The sequence below is a fragment of the Vipera berus genome, assembly GCF_964194415.1.
Source record: "Vipera berus genome assembly, chromosome: 2".
NCBI classification, from domain to species: Eukaryota; Metazoa; Chordata; class Lepidosauria; order Squamata; family Viperidae; genus Vipera; species Vipera berus.
In genome coordinates this window covers 279,136,475-279,157,397 of record NC_138203.1, presented here as the reverse complement: position 1 = coordinate 279,157,397, position 20,923 = coordinate 279,136,475, and the positions used below count along the sequence as shown (strand labels likewise).

The 20,923-nt window shown below is 45.8% G+C and overlaps 1 protein-coding gene across 1 annotated transcript; it reads right to left on the bottom strand.

The window, feature by feature from the left end:
• Positions 1–487: 487 nt before the first annotated feature.
• LOC308664103 (uncharacterized protein) lies at positions 488–10,236 on the bottom strand. The gene is made up of 4 exons (XM_081321099.1): positions 10,203–10,236; positions 8,987–9,982; positions 7,109–7,214; positions 488–3,279 (listed from the first exon to the last, which is right to left on the bottom strand). The coding sequence occupies exons 2-4, from the start codon at positions 9,752–9,754 to the stop codon at positions 1,157–1,159; spliced, it is 2,997 nt and encodes a 998-aa protein (XP_081177225.1). The 5' UTR covers positions 9,755–9,982; positions 10,203–10,236; the 3' UTR covers positions 488–1,156.
• Positions 10,237–20,923: the final 10,687 nt, after the last annotated feature.

The window sequence follows — 20,923 nt, the reverse complement described above, 5'->3', positions numbered from 1 at the left end:
GGCACAGTGCAAACAATCTCAAGGGTGTTCTTTGGGCCAGCTGTAAGTGGTTCAGTGTCTAGTGGTTCGGTGTTTCTCAGCCTTGTCAGCTTTTAAAACGTTTGGCTGGGGAATTCTGGGAATTGAAGTCCAGGTATCTTAAAAGTTGCCAAAGCGGAGAAACCGCTGTTTTGAATGCTGTGCTCAGGGGTCACGTGACTAGCAGGGAGGAGGGGCTTAGAGCGGAGGCCCAGAATCTTGCAAAAGCCTCCGTTCTAAGCTCCTCCTAGTCATGTGACCCAGAATGGGAAATTGGGGGAGGGGCTGTATTTCTCTGCACTCCCCAACCTTCCTAGTTCACAGTGTTTTTCAACCTTGGCCACTTTAAGATGGGTGGACTTCAACTCCCAGAATTCCCCAGCCAGCAACGCTGGCTGGGGAATTCTGGGAGTTGGAGTCCACCCATCTTAAAGTGGCCAAAGTTGAAAAGCATTGCATTAACAAACCTAATCTTTCATCAGTTTTTGCTTTCAATCTGGTGCCCGGCTGGTCCTTTTTCCAGAACAGGATGGTGCTCACATACAATTTCTTTCACATTATATTTCTTTCCCACCTTCCATTGGTTTAGAAAGATGGAACAACGATGGACAACAGCAACTGCCGAAGCCCAAAGCGAAGAAGCAGAGGCAGCAGCGAAGAGCGAGGATAGTTGGCGAAATCAGTGCATTTTTACTGGCGACGTCATTCTGTAACGCAGCGGATCTCAAACTTGGCGACTTTTTTTTTTTTTTGCAGACGTGTGGACTCCAACTCCCAGAATTCCCCAGCTAGGGAATCCTGGGAAGTGAAGTCCGCATATCTTAAAAGCTGCTAAGGTGGAAAAACACGGCCTTCAAACAATAATCGTGAGGAACACTGCTGCAAAAGTCAAGACGTCGGTAGCCGTTTTTGAAGACGGCGGCCCCCTGTTTAATACGATCGGTGTCCTCAAAACTGTTTCACACATCTGTGTATTTTATAGTTCTGGCTCCGTCCTTGGTGGATCCTTCCGTAAAGATCAAGGTCTGTCCCCCAAATGCCCTTTACCAACTGAATATTATCATTCTCCCTCCCCCGCTCCCCATGCTTGGGTGACTGAGGCCTAGCATAACCCTTCAGCGGTATTCCTTCCCTGTTCCTATTTTTGTTTCTCACAGTCATGGGACCTCTGATGTCTGGTAAGATTAGATCTTTGGCAGAAGCCTTGTCCACAGTCCGCGCATCGATACGGCTTCTCTCCCGTGTGGATTCTCCGATGGACAATCAGGTGCGCCCTTTGGCTGAAGCCTTGCCCGCACTCCACACACTTGTGGGGTTTCTCCCCCGTGTGGGTTCTCTGGTGCACCACGAGGTGTGTCCTTTGCGTAAAACTCTGACCACACTCCGAGCAAATGTAGGGTTTCTCTCCCGTGTGGATCCTCTGATGCCGGATGAGGTTGGATCTCTGGCTGAAACTCTGCCCGCACTCGGCGCAGAGGTGAGGTTTTTCTCCCGTGTGGATTCTTTGATGGATCACCAGGTGCGCTTCCCACGTGAAGGTCTGACCGCACTCGCCGCACTGAAAAGGCTTCTCTTTTGTGTGGATCCTCTGGTGAGCCACAAAGTTCTTCCTCCGATTGAACGTCTTCCCGCAATCCAAGCACTGGCGAGGTTCTTCGCCGGCGTGGATTTTTTGATGCCGGATGAAATTCGATTGCCAGTTAAACATCTTCCCACACTTCATGCACTGATACGGGTTAGCTCGCAGGGAGATCGTCTCGTGGGTCCTGTGGCCCGGCTCAAGGCTGAGGCCCACCCGGTGATCCGAGCTGTGGTATGAAGCCTTCTCCTCCGTGTGGACTTTCTGATGTTTAATAAGGTGCGGGCTCTGCCGAAAACTCTTCCCACAGTCAAGACAGGTGAAGGGTTTTTCCCCGGTGTGAATCCTCTGGTGGCTGATGAGGTTTGCCCTCTGGTTGAATCTTTTCCCACAGTCGGAGCATTTGTGAGGTTTTTCTCGGGTGTGGATGCTCTGGTGTCTCCGGAGGTTCCCCCTGCGGCTGAATACTTTCCCACACCGGAAACACGGATAGGGTTCCTCTGCCGTTTGGTCCTGTCTGATAAGACCGCTCGGCTGGTGGGGCGCACTGTCCCCCGTGTGAATCTTCTGATGCTTGATGAGGTTGGATTTCTGGCCAAAGCTCTTCTCGCACTCGGAGCACTTGTACGGCTTCTCCCCCGTGTGGATTCGGAGATGCCTCACCAGATTGGACCGCTGGCTGAAGCTCTGCCCGCAGTCAGCACATTTGTGGGGCTTCTCGCCGGTGTGCAACCGCTTGTGGATGATCAGGTGAGCTCTCCACCGGAAGCTTTTCCCACAGTCCGGACACCGGTACGGTTTCTCCCCAGTGTGGATCCTCTGATGTGCATTCAGGTTGGTCCTCTGGTTGAACCGCTTCCCGCACTCCAGGCATTTGTGCGGCTTGTCTTTCGTGTGGATGCTCTGATGCCTAAGGAGGTTGCCTCGCCGGGAGAAGATTTTCCCGCACTTGAAGCACTGACAGGGGTTTTCTCCGAGAGAATCCTCGTCCAATCTGCGGCGATTCGACCTCTGAGCCAGCCTCTTCCCGTTAATGGAGCGTCGCGGCGGCCTGTCCCCCAAATGGATGCTCTGGTGCTTGACGAGGTTCGATTTCTGAGTGAAGCTCTTCTCGCATTCCAGACATTTGTACGGCTTCTCCCCGGTGTGGACTCGGTGGTGTCGAACAAGATTGGAGACCTGGCTAAAACTCTGCCCGCAGTCTGTGCACTGGTGAGGTTTCTCTCCGGTGTGAATCCTCCGATGAATGATGAGGTTGGCGCTCCGACTGAAACATTTCCCACAGTCAATGCAGGGATAAGGCTTCTCGCCGGTGTGGAAGCGCTGGTGTCGCATAAAACTGGTTTCCCACTTGAAGCTTTTCCCGCATTTTGAGCACTGAAATGTCTTTCCTCCCACATGGGTTCTCTGGTGCCTGTTGAGATTGGATTTTTGAGTAAAGCCCTTGCCGCAAACAGCGCACACGTGTCTCCGCTTTCCCGTGGGCGCTTTGTCCTCCGAGACACGTTCACCGGAGACCCCGCTCTCGTCGAGAATGGCGTTGTTTCTTCTCTTGTCTGTGGGGAATCTCTGCTCCCATCTTTGTGCCGCTTGTTCTCCAAAGTTTTCTTCCAGGACTTGAGTTTCAGCTTTTTCCAATAAGACTTCAAAGACAGCCTCTTCATCGTCACTCTCCCACTTATCTGTCAAGATTGAAAGAGAGCATTAGAAAAGCTACAGCTCATACAGGTAGAATGGTTGAAACAACACAGATCCATATTCTGTGCTACTTTTTTCCCCCATTTATTTTTTTAACCCTTCTAATGCGTGACTACAATCAGTTTGAGATAATTTCACCACAATTTGTTTCAGGGCAAGCAAAGTTTAATTTGAAAGTTATGGGCTTCCCGTTTCCTGAGACTTTGCATAATGTGAGAAATAGGGATAATAACGGAACGGAACGGAACAGAACAGAATTTTATTGTCACTTTAAATGTGCACTAATCAGCATACATTAAAATGAAATTTTGTTTCATGCAGCACTCAAAAGATTACCATTATACATATACCCACATGCACACACATACATGACAGAGAGATATATATGTTTACGGCTTCCTGGCTTATTCCTGGTTTGTTTTTCTACCATGCCCCAACCACCCTCAGAAGAGAAGAATAAAAGAGAAAGAGAGAGAGAGAGAGAAATCAAACCAGGACATAGACTAACCAGCAATGATTACTTTGCCTGGCTGCTAGACTAACATTTGTTCATTTGAAAAATAAACCACTTTTTTTTTGGGGGGGGGGAGAAACCCAGTTTTTTTTCCTCAGCTTCCGTTTTTTTCTTCAGCTTCCGTTTCTGAAATTGTGCTGGGAGCCAGTTTCTCTTCGGGAAACTGAGGAGAATTGTATTGCCCGCTGCAAAAAAACTGGGAGCGATTCTTTCCAAGTTGGAATCTCACAAAACCTTCTTCAGCAAGCTCTATTATGAGTTCCTTGCCCAGTTCCGCCAGATATTTAGACTGGATTTAGCCTTTTTATTACCCTATCAAGTCCTTCCCAAAGATCTGGTAAGGCCACACTTGGAATACTGCATCCAGTTTTGGTCACCACGATGTTAAAAAAGATGATGAGACTCTAGAAAGAGTGCTGAGGAGAGCAACAAAGATGATTAGAGGACTGGAGGCTAAAACATCTAGGGAACGGTTGCTGGAATTGGGTATGTCTAGTTTAATGAAAAGAAGGACGAGGGGGGACATGATAGCAGTCTTCCAGTATCTCAGGGGCTACCACAAAGAAGAGGGAGTCAAGCTATTCTCCAAAGCGCCCGAAGGCAGGACAAGAAGCAACGGATGGAAACTAATCAAGGAGAGACGCAACCTAGAACTAAGGAGAAACTTCCTGACAGTGAGAACAATTAACCAGTGGAACCTGGAAGTCTTTAGGAAGAGACTGGACAGCCATTTGTCTGAAATGGTATAGGGTTTCCTGCCTGAGCAGGGGGTTGGACTAGATTTTATTTATTTTATTTTATTTTATTTTATTATTATTTTATTTTATTTTATTTTATTTTATTTATTTTATTTTATTTTATTTTATTATTTTATTTTATTTTATTTTATTTTATTTTATTTTATTTTATTTTATTTTATTTTATTTTATTTTATTTTATTATTTTATTATTTTATTTTATTATTTTATTATTTTTTTATTTTATTTATATACCACCCTTTCCCGAAGGACTCAGGGCAGTTTACAGGGTGTTTAAAAGAAAAATCAATACAAAAGTTAAAACAATTAAAAAGATTAAATCAGTCCCTGAGAGAAAAATAAAAAAAAAACCCAGTTAAAATTAAAATTCTCAGCTTGGGCCAGAGAGCTCGAAGACAGATGACCTCCAAGGTCCCTTTCAACTTTATCATCCTCATCCTCATCCTCTGGGATGGGCAGATGTTGCTGTTTGATGGTTAGAAAGATATTACGGCAGACATGTCAAACACAAGGCCCGGGGGCCGGATCCGGCCCGCAACGTGGTTTCATGCGGCCCACGAAGCCATCCTGGAAACAGTGAGGGAACGGCCCCCACTGCCTTGGCCCTGGCCCAGAGACCCTCCTCCTGCCAGAGACCCTCAGATCTGTCCCACTCCTGCCCAGGCCCCCATAGGCACCCTTGATGCGAACGATGTAGAGCTGGCCACGCCCACCCAGTAGGCCACACCCACTCCAGCCACACCCACCCAGTAGGCCACGCCCACCCTGGCCATACCCACCCGGCCCCTTGAGGGCAACCGCAATGCTGATGTGGCCCTCAATGAAATTGAGTTTGACACCCCTGTAATTACGGGATGTAAGCTGTTCCCAATAAAACTGCCTTTTGCAACGGACTCATGGGGATTTTCTTGAGGTCAGTGGTGTTCAAACGGTGCTCGGGCTGTTTTAGGATTGCAGCCAAGGTGTTATTAACCGCGGGCATTGTCTTTGCTTTCTTTTCCTACCGTCATTCAATTTCTAATGGCAGATCTTTACACTTTGTGATTTTCTCCAGTCCTTTCTCTTTTCGATTCTGTCACATTCGGGGAGGGCCGTGTTCCCCTGTCTAGACTTTATTCGAAGTTACAATGAACCTCCTCGGGGCTATTCACAAATGTGAATCTGAAGTTTCCCTCCCTGCAGTCACACGGTCCCATTTTGGGGCACTCAAGAAATCAGCCCACGTTTGCGGCCGTTTGCAGCCATTTATTTCCCTTTTCCAGAAAAAAAAAATGCCGGTTGCCAGCAGAAAATGTACATTGCGGTCACGTGACTTTGCATTGCTACAAATGGCTGCAAATGTGGGCTGATTTCTGAGCGCGCAAAAAATGGGACTTTGTGACTGTGTCACACTCTCCAAAGAACTTCGAGGCACTGTTTACTTTAAAGAATCTTTATTCGAGTAGCACGGCATCGGCACGTACATGGTCGAAGCCAAAATCTGAATTCCCTTCCCCTTGGCACATAGTATCAAGCACAATTCCCTCCTCTAATTAACAGTCATCAATCACATTCTCCAATTACTTTGAAATGCAGGCTTTCCCTCCAGTTCTCCAACCCGCCATGTCTTATCATCTCTTATTTCAAAAACTCTGAACATTATAACACTATTATAATGTTATGTCTAACTAACTCCCATTACATTCCTCCTCCTCCTCCTCCCACCAGTATCATCTAGCTCTAGCTCTAACTCTAAGAGTGAAACACAAGAATAAAAAGGGCTGCATCTCCATAGAGCCTTGGTGGAGCAGTGGGCTAATGCCTCCTTAAGTAACACCAGCTGCCTGCAATTAGTGCAGGTTCGAGTCCCACAAGGCTCAAGGTTGACTCAGCCTTCCATCCTTCCGAGGTAGGTAAAATGAGGACCCAGATTGTTGGGGGCAATAAGCTGACTTTGTAATAATGCCGCTGGGGGGGGCGGGCGAAAGCCCTAATAAGCAGGCATATACATAGAATGAAGGCTATTGCTAAGCACATTGGTTTGTGCTTAAATTGTAAGCCGCCCTGAGTCTTCGGAGAAGGGCGGGATATAAATGGGATAAAAATAAAAATAAAACAAATATGTTGTCGAAGCAAGAATATCTGGTGTTAGCAGCACTGACAGACTGCAAGGAGGGAAAATTCAAATTCACAACTTCGAATGAAGCCTGGACAGTGGAACATGGCCCTACCCGAATATGACAGAATGGAAAAGAGAAAGAACTGGAAAATAAAGAGTCATTGGCAGAGAATAGATGAACTTAAAACAACGGTGGTGTTCACTTTACGGTTGTAGCCTTCCCTTAGGGACTGCCACAAAAAAGGTCATAAAGTCAGATGTAGCCCCATATCTGCTTAATGATCTGCTTAATGACTGGCATGGCACTTACGACCACAACTCAAGGCTCAATGACGGTTGCAAGTTGAAGACTACCAGCGTCGCTCTTGACAGTCGAGATGGGCAGCATAGTAAAGTCGTAACTAAATAACTAAATAAATAAATTCACGGCAAAGCATCCGTACCCAACCAGTTGGCCTGTTCCTGCTTGATTTCCCGGCAAGGCTGTTTTTCGCCAGCGTCGTCTTCTCTCGAAAAACTCATGGCTACTTCTTCAAACTCTCCCAGCACCTAAAACGATAGAAAGCAAGAATGTGGGTGGGGGGCTGCAAGTCTGGCTACTTGAATCAGAATGACGAGGGGAGCCTGACCTGGCCGGTTCTGGCCCTTTGGGATGCGTGTGCGATGTCACAACAACACAAAGTATGAAGATGGTAGGGTATGCTGCACAGCGGTGGAACCATTTAGTCGGGAAACAAATTTCACAACTTTACTGAGATAGGCTACAAGCAGTGTTTTTCAACCTTGGCAATTCTGGGAGTTGAGGCCCGCAACTCTTAAAAAGTTGTCAAGTTTTGGAGACCCCTTGTCTACACTCAAAAAAATGAGCATTCAGGACAAGGTGCAGCCTTGGGAAATGTTAAAACAGGCAGTAAGGCCTGGAGAAAGACTGGAAAACTAATTCCTGGGCTTAGTATGAAGTGGGAAAGTCAGAGAGACCCCAAACGTTTCTGGTGAAACGTTGATCACATTTCAGGCTGTTGGCTCACCGATACCCTTCAAGGGAGAAATGCAAAATTTCAGGCAGCAAGTTTATTGCTGACTGGAAAGCCTTCTGTACTTTTTGTGTGAAACAAAAAAAAATGAACTTGTGCTATATGCTTTTGATTAGGAAAAAAAAATAAGATTATAGAAATGGGAAGATCCTGCTCTAGGCACAGAATAAGAGGTAAAGTTATAATTGTTGAAAAGAAAATTGGACGTTTCTTTATATCTTCTTTCCTCTTTTTCCTACACTTTTGGCTTTCTCCTTTCCCCCCCCCCCCCGCCCCTGCTATTCTGCCTTTAGGACAAGAAGGCCTGGAGGAACGTTGTCCATGGGGTTGCGATGGGTCGGACACGACTTCGCAGCTAACAACAACAAAAATCCTACCTTCTCTTTATTCTAAATATGTCTATCAATGATTCTAAATACATTCTGGCAAAGTTCATCTTTCTTTGCTAAAATCTTTATAAAGTTATTATCACCAGTGATCAAGGCAAAGAATTTATCCCTCAGTTGAGGAGGCAGCAGCTAATTTCAGCCTATAATAAAAGAATTTTCCAACCTCAGCTGCTTTAGAATTTATGAACACCATCTCCCAGAATTCCCCCAGCCGGCATGTAATTTTGAGAATTGAAGCTCACACATCTTAACGCAAGCTGGCTGCAGAACTCTGGGACCTGAAAGCCTGCAGATCTTAAAGCAAAGGGGCTGAGGAATTCTGGGAGTTGAAGTCCACACACCTTAAAAGTTGCTAAGGTTGGGACACACTTGATTCCACCTGTCGGTCCCTGCTGAGACACAATGAGAGAGCAACAGCAACTGCGATACCGCTTCATAGTGCTTTACAGCAGTGGACCCCAAACCTTTGGGCACCAGGGACCCGGTTCCATGGAGGTTTTTCCACCGACCGGAAGGGGCGTGCTTTCACATGCTGCCTGCATCCCGTGGATGGGGCTTCGCTCGTTTGCACGGCCCGGTTTCTGGCATGCCGCAGCTCGGGGCCGGTCCACGGATCAGGGATCGGGGATCCCTCCTTTACAGCCCTCTCTAAGCGTTTTACAGAGTCAGCATATGGCTCCCCTACAATCCGGGTCCCCGTTTTACCAACCTCGGAAGGATGGAAGGCTGAGTCAACCTTGAGCCGGTCAGGATCGAACTCCTGGCGGTGAGCAGAGTCAGCCTGCAATACTGCACTTTAAGCCCTGTGCCACCCTGGCTCTTATGAGATGAAGGACCGATGGAAAACTCATCCCCAGCTCCCCCAACTCACCCCACCCCAGAAACAACCCTCCCTTACTTCCTGTTTCCAACTCTCAGTCTCTTGCTGCCTCAGCAGGAAGTCTTCCACCAAGGCCACCGCCTGGGCACAGGTCTCTGGCCCGCTTTCTCCAACCCAGCCCTGGATGTCCTCGGGCAAGATGGCTAAGAACTGCTCCAGGACCACCAGCTCCACCATCCGCTCCTTCGAATTCAGCTCCGGCTGCAGCCAGTTGAGACACAGCTCCCGCAGCCGGGCGCAGACGTCCCAGGGCCCCTCCGCCTCTTGGTAGCAAAGCCACCGGAAGTGCTGCCGATGCAGCTCCGCGCTGGGGGTCTCCTCGGCCTGGCCCTCTCCCTTCACCTCTCCATCGTCGCCCTGCTCTGCGGGGTCCCCGTCCAGGCCGGTTTTGAAAGGCCTCTCTCGCGGCAGAAGCCCACCTGCCTCTTCCTGTGGGGGCTGTTCGCCGGCCCCGGTTTCAGCAGGAGCCAGAAGCCCCGGGATCTGGCGGTTGCTCCAACCCGAACACGGGGACTCTCTGTTCTTCAGGATGTCTCGCCATTGGGCTTCCCAACATGGCGACAGCATCCCCTCTTCGAGATCCCGCTCCGTTGGCTTGGCTGTCATCCGGCTAAAATGCTCTCCGATGGTGAAAGCCTGGATAACGTAAGGGCTCTTCCTGAAACGGGTCGGGCCGGCCAGCGCAAGGCCATTTCTCTCGAGCTCCTCCATTTTGACTCCTTTTTCTAGCCTGGTTTCGTAAGGGGGGAGGCCCACGGAGGACACCTCCTGTCGCTCGGCCGCCATTTCGACCTTGGCTCTGCTCAATTGCTCGCCTTCCCAGCCCAGCGCTGGTTTCTTTCTGCAGACATGACCGAGGGGTGTGTGTGTGTGTGTGTGTGTGTGTGTGTCTGAGTCCAAGTCTGGGCAAGTTCAGAGCAGTACATACAAGGCAGAGACGATGGGATTTCAGAGCTTCTCACCTACAGAAAAAAAATGGGAACATCTCTCTCTCTCTCTCCGAAGAACTTCTTCCTGAAGGACAGAGAAAGAAATGTGGATGAGAAAAAATATATAATACTGAAACGGTCACTCGCTGAACAGCAGAATCCCAGAGCTGCAAAGGGGCCACACTGAGGTCATCCAATCCAGCCCTTTCCAGATTAAACCACTCTCAGGAAATCGTCTTGAGCAACCAGTGAAAAACCAGCCTAACAACTCTCTGCTAAGACTCCCTCCACAAAATGGCTCTTACCCTTTAGGAAGTTTCTTCAAACGTTCAGTCAGGATCTACCCCGGTCATCAGTTAAATCCATGGAATGGAACAAAACAGCGTTTCTCAACCTTTGGAATTTTAAGGTGAGCGGACTTCAACTCCCAGAATTCTGGGAACTGAAGTCCACCCATAAAGCTGCCAAGCTTGAGAAATAACATTGGAGAAGATGCCTTGTTGACATTAAGAGGAGGTTTGAGAAAACTGTAAAACAATTTATAAACAGTGTTTTGATGGTTTCAGGTATTGTCACTTTGCTGAGTTTATGAAATTCACATTGCTTTATTAATTAAGGTGTATAGTCAGGTGCCCGCTCATGCAGATAGATATGCTCTCTTTCATAATAACACAGGGGTGATAAAAATTAAATTTGAAATGAAATGAATAATGGTACAAATATGACATCTTAAATTTCAGAATTTCAGAAATGATAAAATGACGCAGATAAATGTTGTGAAGAAATATGACTAGTGGTCAAATTATGTATTCCAAACTGTTCATCTGAGGTAACACTGGGAACTACTAAATCTACTACTAGAGCCTTGGTGGAGCAGTGGGCTAATGACTCCTTAAGTAACACCAGCTGCCTGCAATTAGTGCAGGTTCGAGTCCCACCAGGCTCAAGGTTGACTCAGCCTTCCATCCTTCCGAGGTAGGTAAAATGAGGACCCAGATTGTTGGGGGCAATTAAGCTGACTTTGTAATAATGCCGCTTGGGGGTGTGGGGTGTGAAAGCCCTAATAAGCAGGCATATACATAGAATGAAGGCTACTGCTAAGCTTGTAAGCCGCCCTGAGTCTTCGGAGAAGGGCGGGATATAAATGGAATTAAAATAAATAAAATAAATAAATAAATATTTCTTTAGGGAATAGACTTCAGTTATGATGCATAGTTGATGCTTTAGGATCCTCATATATCCCCAAAGTCTGGGTTTCAGTCCCGAGAAGCTCTCCAGAAGTTGTTATTGCTGACATTTACAGCGAGGGGCAAAAGAAATATTTGATCCCCTGCTGATTTTGTACGTTTGCCCACTGACAAAGAAATGGTCAGTCTATAATTTTAATGGTAGGTTTATTTTAACAGCGAGAAACAGCATAACAACAACAACAAAATCCGGAAAAAAGCATTTCAAACAAGTTATAAATTGATTTGCATTTTAATGGGTGAAATAAGTATTTGAGCAGCAAGATTTCTGGCTCCCAGGTATCTTTTATACAGTTAACGAGCTTGTTCCCCTGTATAAAAGGCACCTGTCCACAGAAGCAATCAATCAATCAGATTCCAAACTCTCCACTATGGCCAAGATCAAGAACGTGACAACAGTTGGTGCGATTATTCGCAAATGGAAGAAACAAAATTACTGTCAATCTCCCTTGGTCTGGGGCTACATGCAAGATCTCACCTTGTGGAGTTTTAGTGATCATGAGAACGGTGAGGAATCAGCCAAGAACTACACGGGAGGATCTTGTCAATGATCTCAAGGCAGCTGGGAACATAAGTCACTAAGATGACACACTACGCAGAGAGGGACTAAAATCTTGCAGCACCCGCAAGGTCCCCCTGCTCAAGAAAGCACATGTACAGGCCCGTCTCAAATTTGCCAGTGAACCTCTGAATGATTCAGAGGAGAACTGGGTGAAAGTGTTGTGCTCAGGTGAGACCAAAATCGAGCTCTTTGGCATCAACTCAACTCACCGTGTTTGGAGGAGGAGGAATGCTGCCTTATGACCCCAAGAACACCATCCCCACCTTCAAACACGGAGGTGGAAATCCTTTGGGGGTGTTTTTCTGCTAAGGGAACAGGACATCTTCATCGCATCAAAGAGACGATGGACGGGGCCATGTACCATCAAATCTTGGGCGAGAACCTCCTTCCCTCAGCCAGGGCATTGAAAACGGGTCGTGGATGGGTATCCCAGCATGACAATGACCCAAAACACACAGCCAAGGCAACAAAAGAGTGGCTCAAGAAGAAGCACATTAAGGTCCTGGAGTGGCCTAGCCAGTCTCCAGAACTTAATCCCATAGAAAAATCTGTGGAGGGAGCTGAAGGTTCAAGCTGCCTCGAAACCTTAATGACTTGGAGAGGATCTGCAGAGAGAAGTGGGACAAAATCCCTCCTGAGATGTGTGCAAACCTGGTGGCCAACTACAAGAAACCATTTGACTTCTGTGATGGCCAACAAAGGTTTTGCCACCAAGGACTAAGTTATGTTTGGCAAAGGGGTCAAATACTTATTTCGCTCATTAAAATGCAAACCAATTTATACCTTTTTGGAAATGCGTTTTTCTGGATATTTTTGTTGTTGTTGTTATTCTGTCTCTCACTGTGAAAATCAACCTACCTTTAAAATTATTAGACTGATCATTTCTTTGTCAGCGGGCAAACGTACAAAATCAGCAGGGGATCAAATAATTTTTTTCCCTTCACTGTATGATGAAATTGGTCAGGAATCATCATTCTATGAAATATATGAAGAATCTCAGTATATTAAAAAGAATCTGGTGCTACTGTCTGAGCAGGGTAAAACCAAAATTCCTGCAGGTGAAACTTAGTAGTATCCTGGCAACAGTATAGGGCAGGGGTAGGCAACCTCGGCTCTTTTATGACTCATGGACTTCAACTCCCAGAATTCCTGCACTGTAGGAGGATTGGCGGCATTTGGGGCACAAAATAGTGGATTGTCTCCAAAGTCTTAATTTTCATGCAATGGAACATTTGCGGGTAGTCCTTGACATACGACCACCACCGAGCCCAAAATTTCCACGGCAAAGTAAGACGGTTGTTAAGTGAGTTGTGCCCCATATGTCACAAACTTTCTTGCCACCGTTGTTAAGGGAATCCCTGCGGTTGTTAAATTAGTCGCCCAGAGGCTAAGTGAATCTGATCGCAAAAGGGGATCACGTGACACACCCCCCCGGGACACGGCAACCGTCATAAACATGAGTCAGCCACCAAGCATCTGGATTTTGATCATGTGACCATGGGGGATGCTGCAACAGTCATAAGTGTGAAAACAACTACCCCTGTTTTCTCGAAAGCCCTACCCCGGAAATAAGCCCTAGCTTGATTTTTTTTGGGGGGTGGGCCTAATATAAGCCCTATCCCCAAAATAAACCCTAGTTTTGGGGTGAGGCACACACTTAAAAATCAAGCTAGGGCGGGGGTGTGTGGATCTGCCCTATGTGCACCCGCTTAACTGGCAGCCAGGCCTCTCCTCGCAGGCCCACTTCTTCTGAGGCGTCTCTTGCAGCCAGACCTGCATTTCTCAGTCACAGGCCTTTTCCGGAAGGCCTCTGCAGCCGGGAACCGAGCTACGGATTCAATCCATGGTTCGGTTCTGCAAGACTTCTGCAGCCAAGAACCGAACTATGGATTGAATCCATAGCTCGGTACTCGGCTGCAGAGGCCTTGCGGAAAGGCCTGACTGCAAAATGCAGGCCGGAATGCAGCTGCAGAATGAAGCTGCTCCTTTGGCCCCAGGAAGAAGTGGACCGGCTGGGTTGGGTTGTCGGTGATAAGAACCCCCACCGAAAATAAGACCCGTGCCTCTTTTGGAGGCCAAAAAAGGCCAAAAAAAAGAGACCGGGCCTTATTTTTTGGGAAACACGGGTATAAGTCACTTTTTAAATTTCAAATGGTCTATACCAGGGGTAGGCAACCTTGGCTCTTATATGACTTGCGGACTTCAACTCCCAGAATTCCTGAGCCAAGAATTCTGGGAGTTGAAGTCCACGTGTCATAAAAGAGCCAAGGTTGCCTACCCTTGGTCTACATGAGTGGTCGTAAGTCGAGGGCTACCTGTTCATCATTACTCCTGGCACTCTGTCTCTATCGGTAGTTCTCAACCTGTGACCACAACTGGCACAAGATTATTGCTAAACAAAGAGGTTGTCCAGCAGGAGCGACACCTGATTTTATGACTTCTTTTGCCACGGTTGATAAGCAGATCCCTGCAGTCGTTAAGTGAACGTGTGGCCGTTAAGCAAATGCGGCTTCCCCTGTGGCTTGCAGGAAGCCAGCTGGGAAGGTTGCAAAGGGCCACCACGTGACCCCGGGACGCTGCAACCCTTGTAAACACAGACCTCTTAAAGAAAGCTCTCTTAGGATCCATCCAGCCATCTTAACTGCCCTGGAATATTCAGGCTCTGCTGAAAACAAGACTGCAGGTAGTCCTCGACTTACGATCCCAAGTCAGCCCCAAATTTCTGTCGCTAAGTGAGACATTGGTCGAGTGAGGATTTGCCCCATGTTACGACCTTGCTTGCCACCGTTAAGTGAAACGCTGCATTGAACCGCAGTGTTAAGTTGGCGACCCGGTTGGTAAGTGAATCTGGCCTGCCTTATCGATTTTGCTTGTCCGACAGTGACAGAAGGTTCCAGAAAGTTACCAAAGGAGATCACATGACCTCAGGACAGTGCAACTCTCCTAGGTACGAATCAGTGACCAAGTGCCCAAATTTGGATCACATGACCGTGGGGAATGCTGCGATGGCTATTAAGTGTGAGGATCAATTATAAGTCACTTTTCTAGTATTGTAACTTCAAGCGGTGGCTAAACAAACAATGCTAAGTCGAGCGTGTTTCCCTTTTGTTCAGATTATGCCGTTTACGGCTGTCTTGGTGGAAAAGGGGAAGTTTCCACTTCCCTCCAGCTTATACTTCTGCCATCTTTTCCCACGTTAGAGATGACTTTTCGGAAAAAAGGATCTTTGTATTTAATTGGCAAAGTCTTCTAAATCTGAAATGCACTCAACTTCAATGAGACCATAGGTCTGGATGGTCTGCATGGCAGACCAAACGTTTCTGAATAATTTGACAAATACTAGTTATAGCGATGTTGTATTTTTTTTCTTTCTGATTCATATTTATTTCTTTTTTTTAGAAATTTTTTATTGGTTTTCTGGTTTTACATTTGAATATTTGAAAAGCAACGTGGCGGCTGAGTTGTTCAATAATTCAATAACATACAAATATCTTTAGCACAGATCTCAAACTATTACATTAAATGTTTCCTCTCTTTTCCCCTTAGTATTTACTGTCCCCATCTTTAAATTAATACAACTCTTATTACAACAATTCTTGGTGGAGCAGTGGGCTAATGCCTCCTTAAGTAACACCAGCTGCCTGCAATTAGTGCAGGTTCGAGTCCCACCAGGCTCAAGGTTGACTCAGCCTTCCATCCTTCCGAGGTAGGTAAAATGAGGACCCAGATTGTTGGGGGCAATTAAGCTGACTTTGTAATAATGCCGCTTGGGGTGTGTGTGAAGGCCCTAATAAGCAGGCATATACATAGAATGAAGGCTACTGCTAAGCTTGTAAGCCGCCCTGAGTCTTCGGAGAAGGGCGGGATATAAATGGAATTAAAAAAAAATTCAATCAAAAATAACTTTCTTACATTTATCAATAAGGTTTGGTTTATACATATCCTACTTGGATTAACATTCAATCTTTTTAGACAATCAATGTCCCGACTAATTTTTCCCAATTTTTAGGTTTCCCATTAATATTCGTATTTATGACGGATGGAGTTCCCTTTTGTGACCTTCAGATTCATTTAACAACCGGCTTACTAACTGAACATCTGCAGTGATTTGCTTAACAACTGGGGCAATGAAGGTCATAAATATGGGGCAAAACTCACTTAACAAACGTTTCGCTTGGCAATAATCATTTGGGGCTCAATCGTGGTCCTAAGTCAAGGACTACCTGGATTCAAACCTGTTTAAAGTGGTAAAAAGCTGAACACGGGAGGAGGAACATGCATTTTTTGTGTGCCCACAGACAAGCTTTCTTCAATGCTAGGCTGCATTAACAGAGGGATAGAATCAAGATCAAGTGAAGTACTAATACCACTTTACAATGCTTTGGTAAGGCCACACCTGGAATACTGCACCCAGTTTTGGTCACCGCGATGTAAAAAAGATGTCGAGACTCTAGAAAGGGTACAGAGAAGAGCAACAAAGATGATTAGGGGGCTGGAGGCTAAAACATATAGGGAACGGCTGCTGGAATTGGGTATGTCTAGTTTAATGAAGAGAAGGACTAGGGGGGACATGATAGCAGTCTTCCAATATCTCAGGGGCTGCCACAAAGAAGAGGGAGTCAAGCTATTCTCCAAAGCATTTGAAGGCAGGACAAGAAGCAACGGATGAAAACTAGTCAAGGAGAGAAGCAACCTAGAACTAAGGAGAAACTTCCTGACAGTTGGAACAATTAACCAGTGGAACAACCTGCCTCCAGAAGTGGTGAATGCTCCAACACTGGAAATTTTTAAGAAGAGACTGGCCAGCCATTTGTCTGAAATGGTATAGGGTTTCCTGCCTGAGCAGGGGGTTGGACTAGATGACCTCCAAGGTCCCATCCAACTTACTATTACTATTATTACTATTATTATTACTATTATTATTACTATTACTATTATTATTACTATTACTATTACTATTACTATTATTATTACTATTATTATTACTATTACTATTATTATTATTATTATTATTATTATTATTATTATTATTATTATTATTATGTCCTGATCTGATGAAACTGCACACACTGGAGCAACGTGTCTCAATCTCAGCAAATTTCAGAGGTGTAAACTTCAGCTCCCAGAATTTCCCCAGCACCGTACTGAAGAAGCCATCTTCCCCTTTTGGACAAGCGGGGGGGGGGGGAGGGGGGGGAAGGGAGTATTGCTTGGCTTCCAGGGCAAACACAAAAGGGGAAGTTTGGAAAGAGGAACAACCCAGCAGGAAAAAAATAAAATCAAAAAGTGGAACTGTGGGTCCAACCCAACCTCAAAAAGTTCTTTTAATTTTCCTCTTTCATCTTTTAAACCTGTAAGCTAGAGCTGTCTGCCAATTAATTTAATTTAATTTAATTTAATTTATTAATATTTCTATACCGCCCTTCTCCCGAAGGACTCAGGGCGGTGTACAGGGCAAGAATAAAACACAGAATTACAAAAGTTAAAAAGTAATTAAATACAGGCCCATTAAAATACAGTTAATACATAATAAAAACCCCAATAAAATGACAATAAAAACCCCACCAATCCCCCCTCAAGCCAGGCCGGCTTGCTGGAACAAGTTCCAATTACTTGGAATTGGTTGGGTTCTTTTCAACTAAAGAGTGGGGTAAAATATCCCAGAATTCCACCATTTTGCAGATCTTGGAAGCTGTCCTGATTTGCTGGTTTCGTCGGATTACGAATGCGGGAAGAGTTTTCTGCTCTCCCTTGGAAAAAGTATCCTTTGATTTCAGCGGGGCAGCACACAGAGCTTTTTCTTGGAAAAAGCTCAGTGGGTTAATACTAGGATGGGAGACCAAAAGGAAATGCAAGAGCTGCAGATTAGTCTGGGAGGTAAACAATTTTCCAGAAAACAGTAGTGGTAAACCACTTCTGTTTTGCCTGCAAAAAAAAATGGTTATGATAACGAAAGCCCCACTGGCCTGATGGGTGATGGGTTTGGGTTTTATTGCTTTTTATGTATTTTAACTTATTGTTATAGTTCTTGGGCATCTTGTTTAATCTCTTTTAATTTTTGTATTCTTGTCTTTTAACATGTATTGCCTTGTTCACCGCCCTGAGTCCTTCGGGAGAAGGGCGGTATACAAATAAAATTATTATTATTATTATTACAAGCTTAAAGTATCCCCTGCTTTATGCAATAACCCAACTGCTTCTAAGAAAAGCTCTCTTAAAATCCAGCCATCGAAACCGTCCTTGAATATTCAGATTCTAGTGAAGACAAGATCACAGGTGGTCCTCGACTTACGACCACAATTGAGCCCCCAATTTCTGTCGCTAAGCGAGACATCGGTTGGGCGGGTTTTTTTGCCCCGTTTTACCACCTCTCTCTTGCCACAGCTGTTAAGTGAATCGCTGCATTTAGCTGTGCAGTGTGCACTGCACTGTGTTAAGTCAGTGACACGGCTGTGGGGTGCATCTGGCTGCCTCAGCGATTTTGCTTGTCAGAAAGCGACTGAAGGTTACAGACAAGTACAGAAGGGGGGAATCACATGACCTCAGGACAATGCCGACATCATAAATATGAGTCAGCTGCCGAGCGTCTGAATTTGGATCGCACGACCACGAGGATGCTGCCAACGGTCGCCAGTGCGAAATACGATCATCGGTCCCTTTTTTATTTTAATTCCATTTATATCCCGCCCTTCTCCGAAGACTCAGGGCGGCTTACAAGCTTAGCAGTAGCCTTCATTCTATGTATATGCCTGCTTATTAGGGCTTTCACACCTCCCCCAAGCGGCATTATTACAAAGTCAGCTTAATTTTCCAGTGCTGTTGTAACTTCGGTCACTCAATGAATCGTCATGAGTAAAGGACTACTTGTACAGCCGAAGCAACCCCACCAAACAATGTCTCGTCAAGAGAAATGCAGAAAACTAAAGCAGACTCTTGTTGAGCAAATGTGAAAATGTTCAGGACGAAAATATTGTGAGACACAGAAACGGCTTCCCAGCCTGAAGCCCAGAAAAGACAACCCAGTCAAACTGAGGCAGGGCTATTGCCCTGTACACTGCCCTGAGTCCTTCGGGAGAAGGGCGGTATAAAAATATAATAAATAAATAAATAAATAAATAAATAAATAAATAAATAAATAAATAAATAAATAAATAAAAAATAAATAAATACATACATACATACATACATACATACATACATACAGCAACCAAGAAGCTGGCAAGAGCCTTTGCTTGAGAACCCTACAAGACGGCTGCTAGCGAACGGCCCAGTTCACACGACCCATTAAGCCAGCTAAGAGAAAAGACCTAGAAAGGGCATTTGAACAATGAGATCTTTACGTTCTGTGAAACCCAGTCCATTCACCTCTTTTGTGGCTCCAGGCACTGCGCCTCAAAGTGGGTTAATTTATCGACCAGGTTATTTAGTTTTTAGGAGTAGAGAAATGTACACCACTCTTTTACAGCGAAGGGGGCTTTGAGGGTACATTTCCTACAAACGTAGAGGATTACGAGGATGTGCTCACACCAACCAAACTGCAATCTAGTTAACAACTCTGAGGCTAGTGTGTTGTGCAACTAGCCCCATGGCTTGGGTGGTCTGGTACGTTTGTTATGCAAAGACTCTATTGAGATTAAGCATAGATGTATCACGCAACCATAGCATAAGAGTTAAAAACTGTCCCGTTGGGGGACCTGAAGATCAGACAAGGCTGACAATATAATGTTAAATAGGCTTGGGAAAACCAAGATCATGGCATCCGGCCCTCTCAATTCCTGGCAAATAGATGGGGAAGAAATGGAGGTAGTGACAGATTTTATTTTCCTGGGCTCCAAGACCAACACAGATGGGGACTGCAGCCAAGCAATTAAAAGACGCTTGCTCCTGGGGAGGAAAGCCATGGCAAACCTAGACAGCACATTAAAAAGCAGAGACATCACCCAGTCAACAAAAGTGCGTATAGTCAAGGCTATGGTCTTCCCAGTTGCAATGTATGGCAGTGAAAGCTGGACCATAAGAAAGGCTGAGCGCCAAAGAATTGAAGCCTTTGAACTATGGTGCTGGAGAAGACTCCTGCGAGTCCCTTGGACTGCAAGGCGATCAAACCGGTCAGTCCTAGAGGAGATCAACCCTGACTGCTCTTTAGAAGGCCAGATCCTGAAGCTAAAACTCAAATACTTTGGCCACCTAATGAGGAGGAAGGACTCACTGGAGAAGAGCCTAATGCTGGGAAAGATTGAGGGCAAGAGAAGAAGGGGACGACAGAGAATGAGGTGGCTGGATGGAGTCACTGAAGCAGTAGGCGTGAGCTTAAATGGACTCCAGAAGATGGTAGAGGACAGGAAGGCCTGGAGGAACATTGTCCATAGGGTCGCAATGGGTCGGACACGACTTCGCAACTAACAACAACAAGCCTTGAGAATTAGGCAGTTTCCTAAGCTGCTAGTCCCCTGCGAAAGACTGCAGACCATCACCCTTGTTTTGCATCCCAAAGCAACCCACAATCCTAGAACTGCCAGAGGAGTACAGGTAATCCTTGACTTACAGCAGTTCATTTAATGACCATTCAAAGTTACAATGGCACTGGAAAAAGCCAATTATGACCATTTTTCGCACTTACGACCATTGCAGTATCCCCAAGGACAGGTGATCAAAATTCAGACACTTGGCAACCGGCTCTTATTTATGACAGACACAGCATCCCGGGATCGCGTGATCCCCTTTTGTGACCTTCTGACAAGCAAAGTCAACGAGGAAGCCAGATTCACTTAACAACCAGGTTACTCACTTGACTCAACTGTGGCAAGGAGGTCGTAAAACGGGGCAAAAGTCATTTAACAAACATATCCCTTAACAACAGAAATTTTGGACTCAATTGTGGTTGTAAGTCAAGGACTATCCCTGTATCTCAAAATCTGAAGACACCCTTTGAAACATCCAAGAAAAGGGATCTGGGGTCCGACTGAAAACAAAGCATAAGCCTAAAAAAAAGAGACAGCCAGCATCCCCCCTATGCAGGGCTTTTTTTCCTCATAGAACGCTCAGAACGGAGTTCCGGCACCTTTTTTGGATGGCACCTTGTAGGATAGGCAAGGCAGGTTGTATGACATGTGTGAGTTCCGGCACCTTTTTCTTTTACAAAAAAAGCACTACCCCTATGGAAGAAAAAGCCCTCTGAAGGGGGTTTCACCATTCGGCTGGATTTGCACTCATCTGA

Excerpts from the sequence above, each read along its gene's own strand:
- LOC308664103 (XM_081321099.1), bottom strand. The coding sequence starts at position 9,754 with ATGGCGGCCGAGCGACAGGAGGTGTCCTCCGTGGGCCTCCCCCCTTAC. Across the intron at positions 7,215-8,986 it reads CTGAGAGTTGGAAACAGGAA|GTGCTGGGAGAGTTTGAAGA; the intron begins GTAAGGGAGGGT and ends CTATCGTTTTAG. Across the intron at positions 3,280-7,108 it reads GGAACAGGCCAACTGGTTGG|ATAAGTGGGAGAGTGACGAT; the intron begins GTACGGATGCTT and ends CAATCTTGACAG.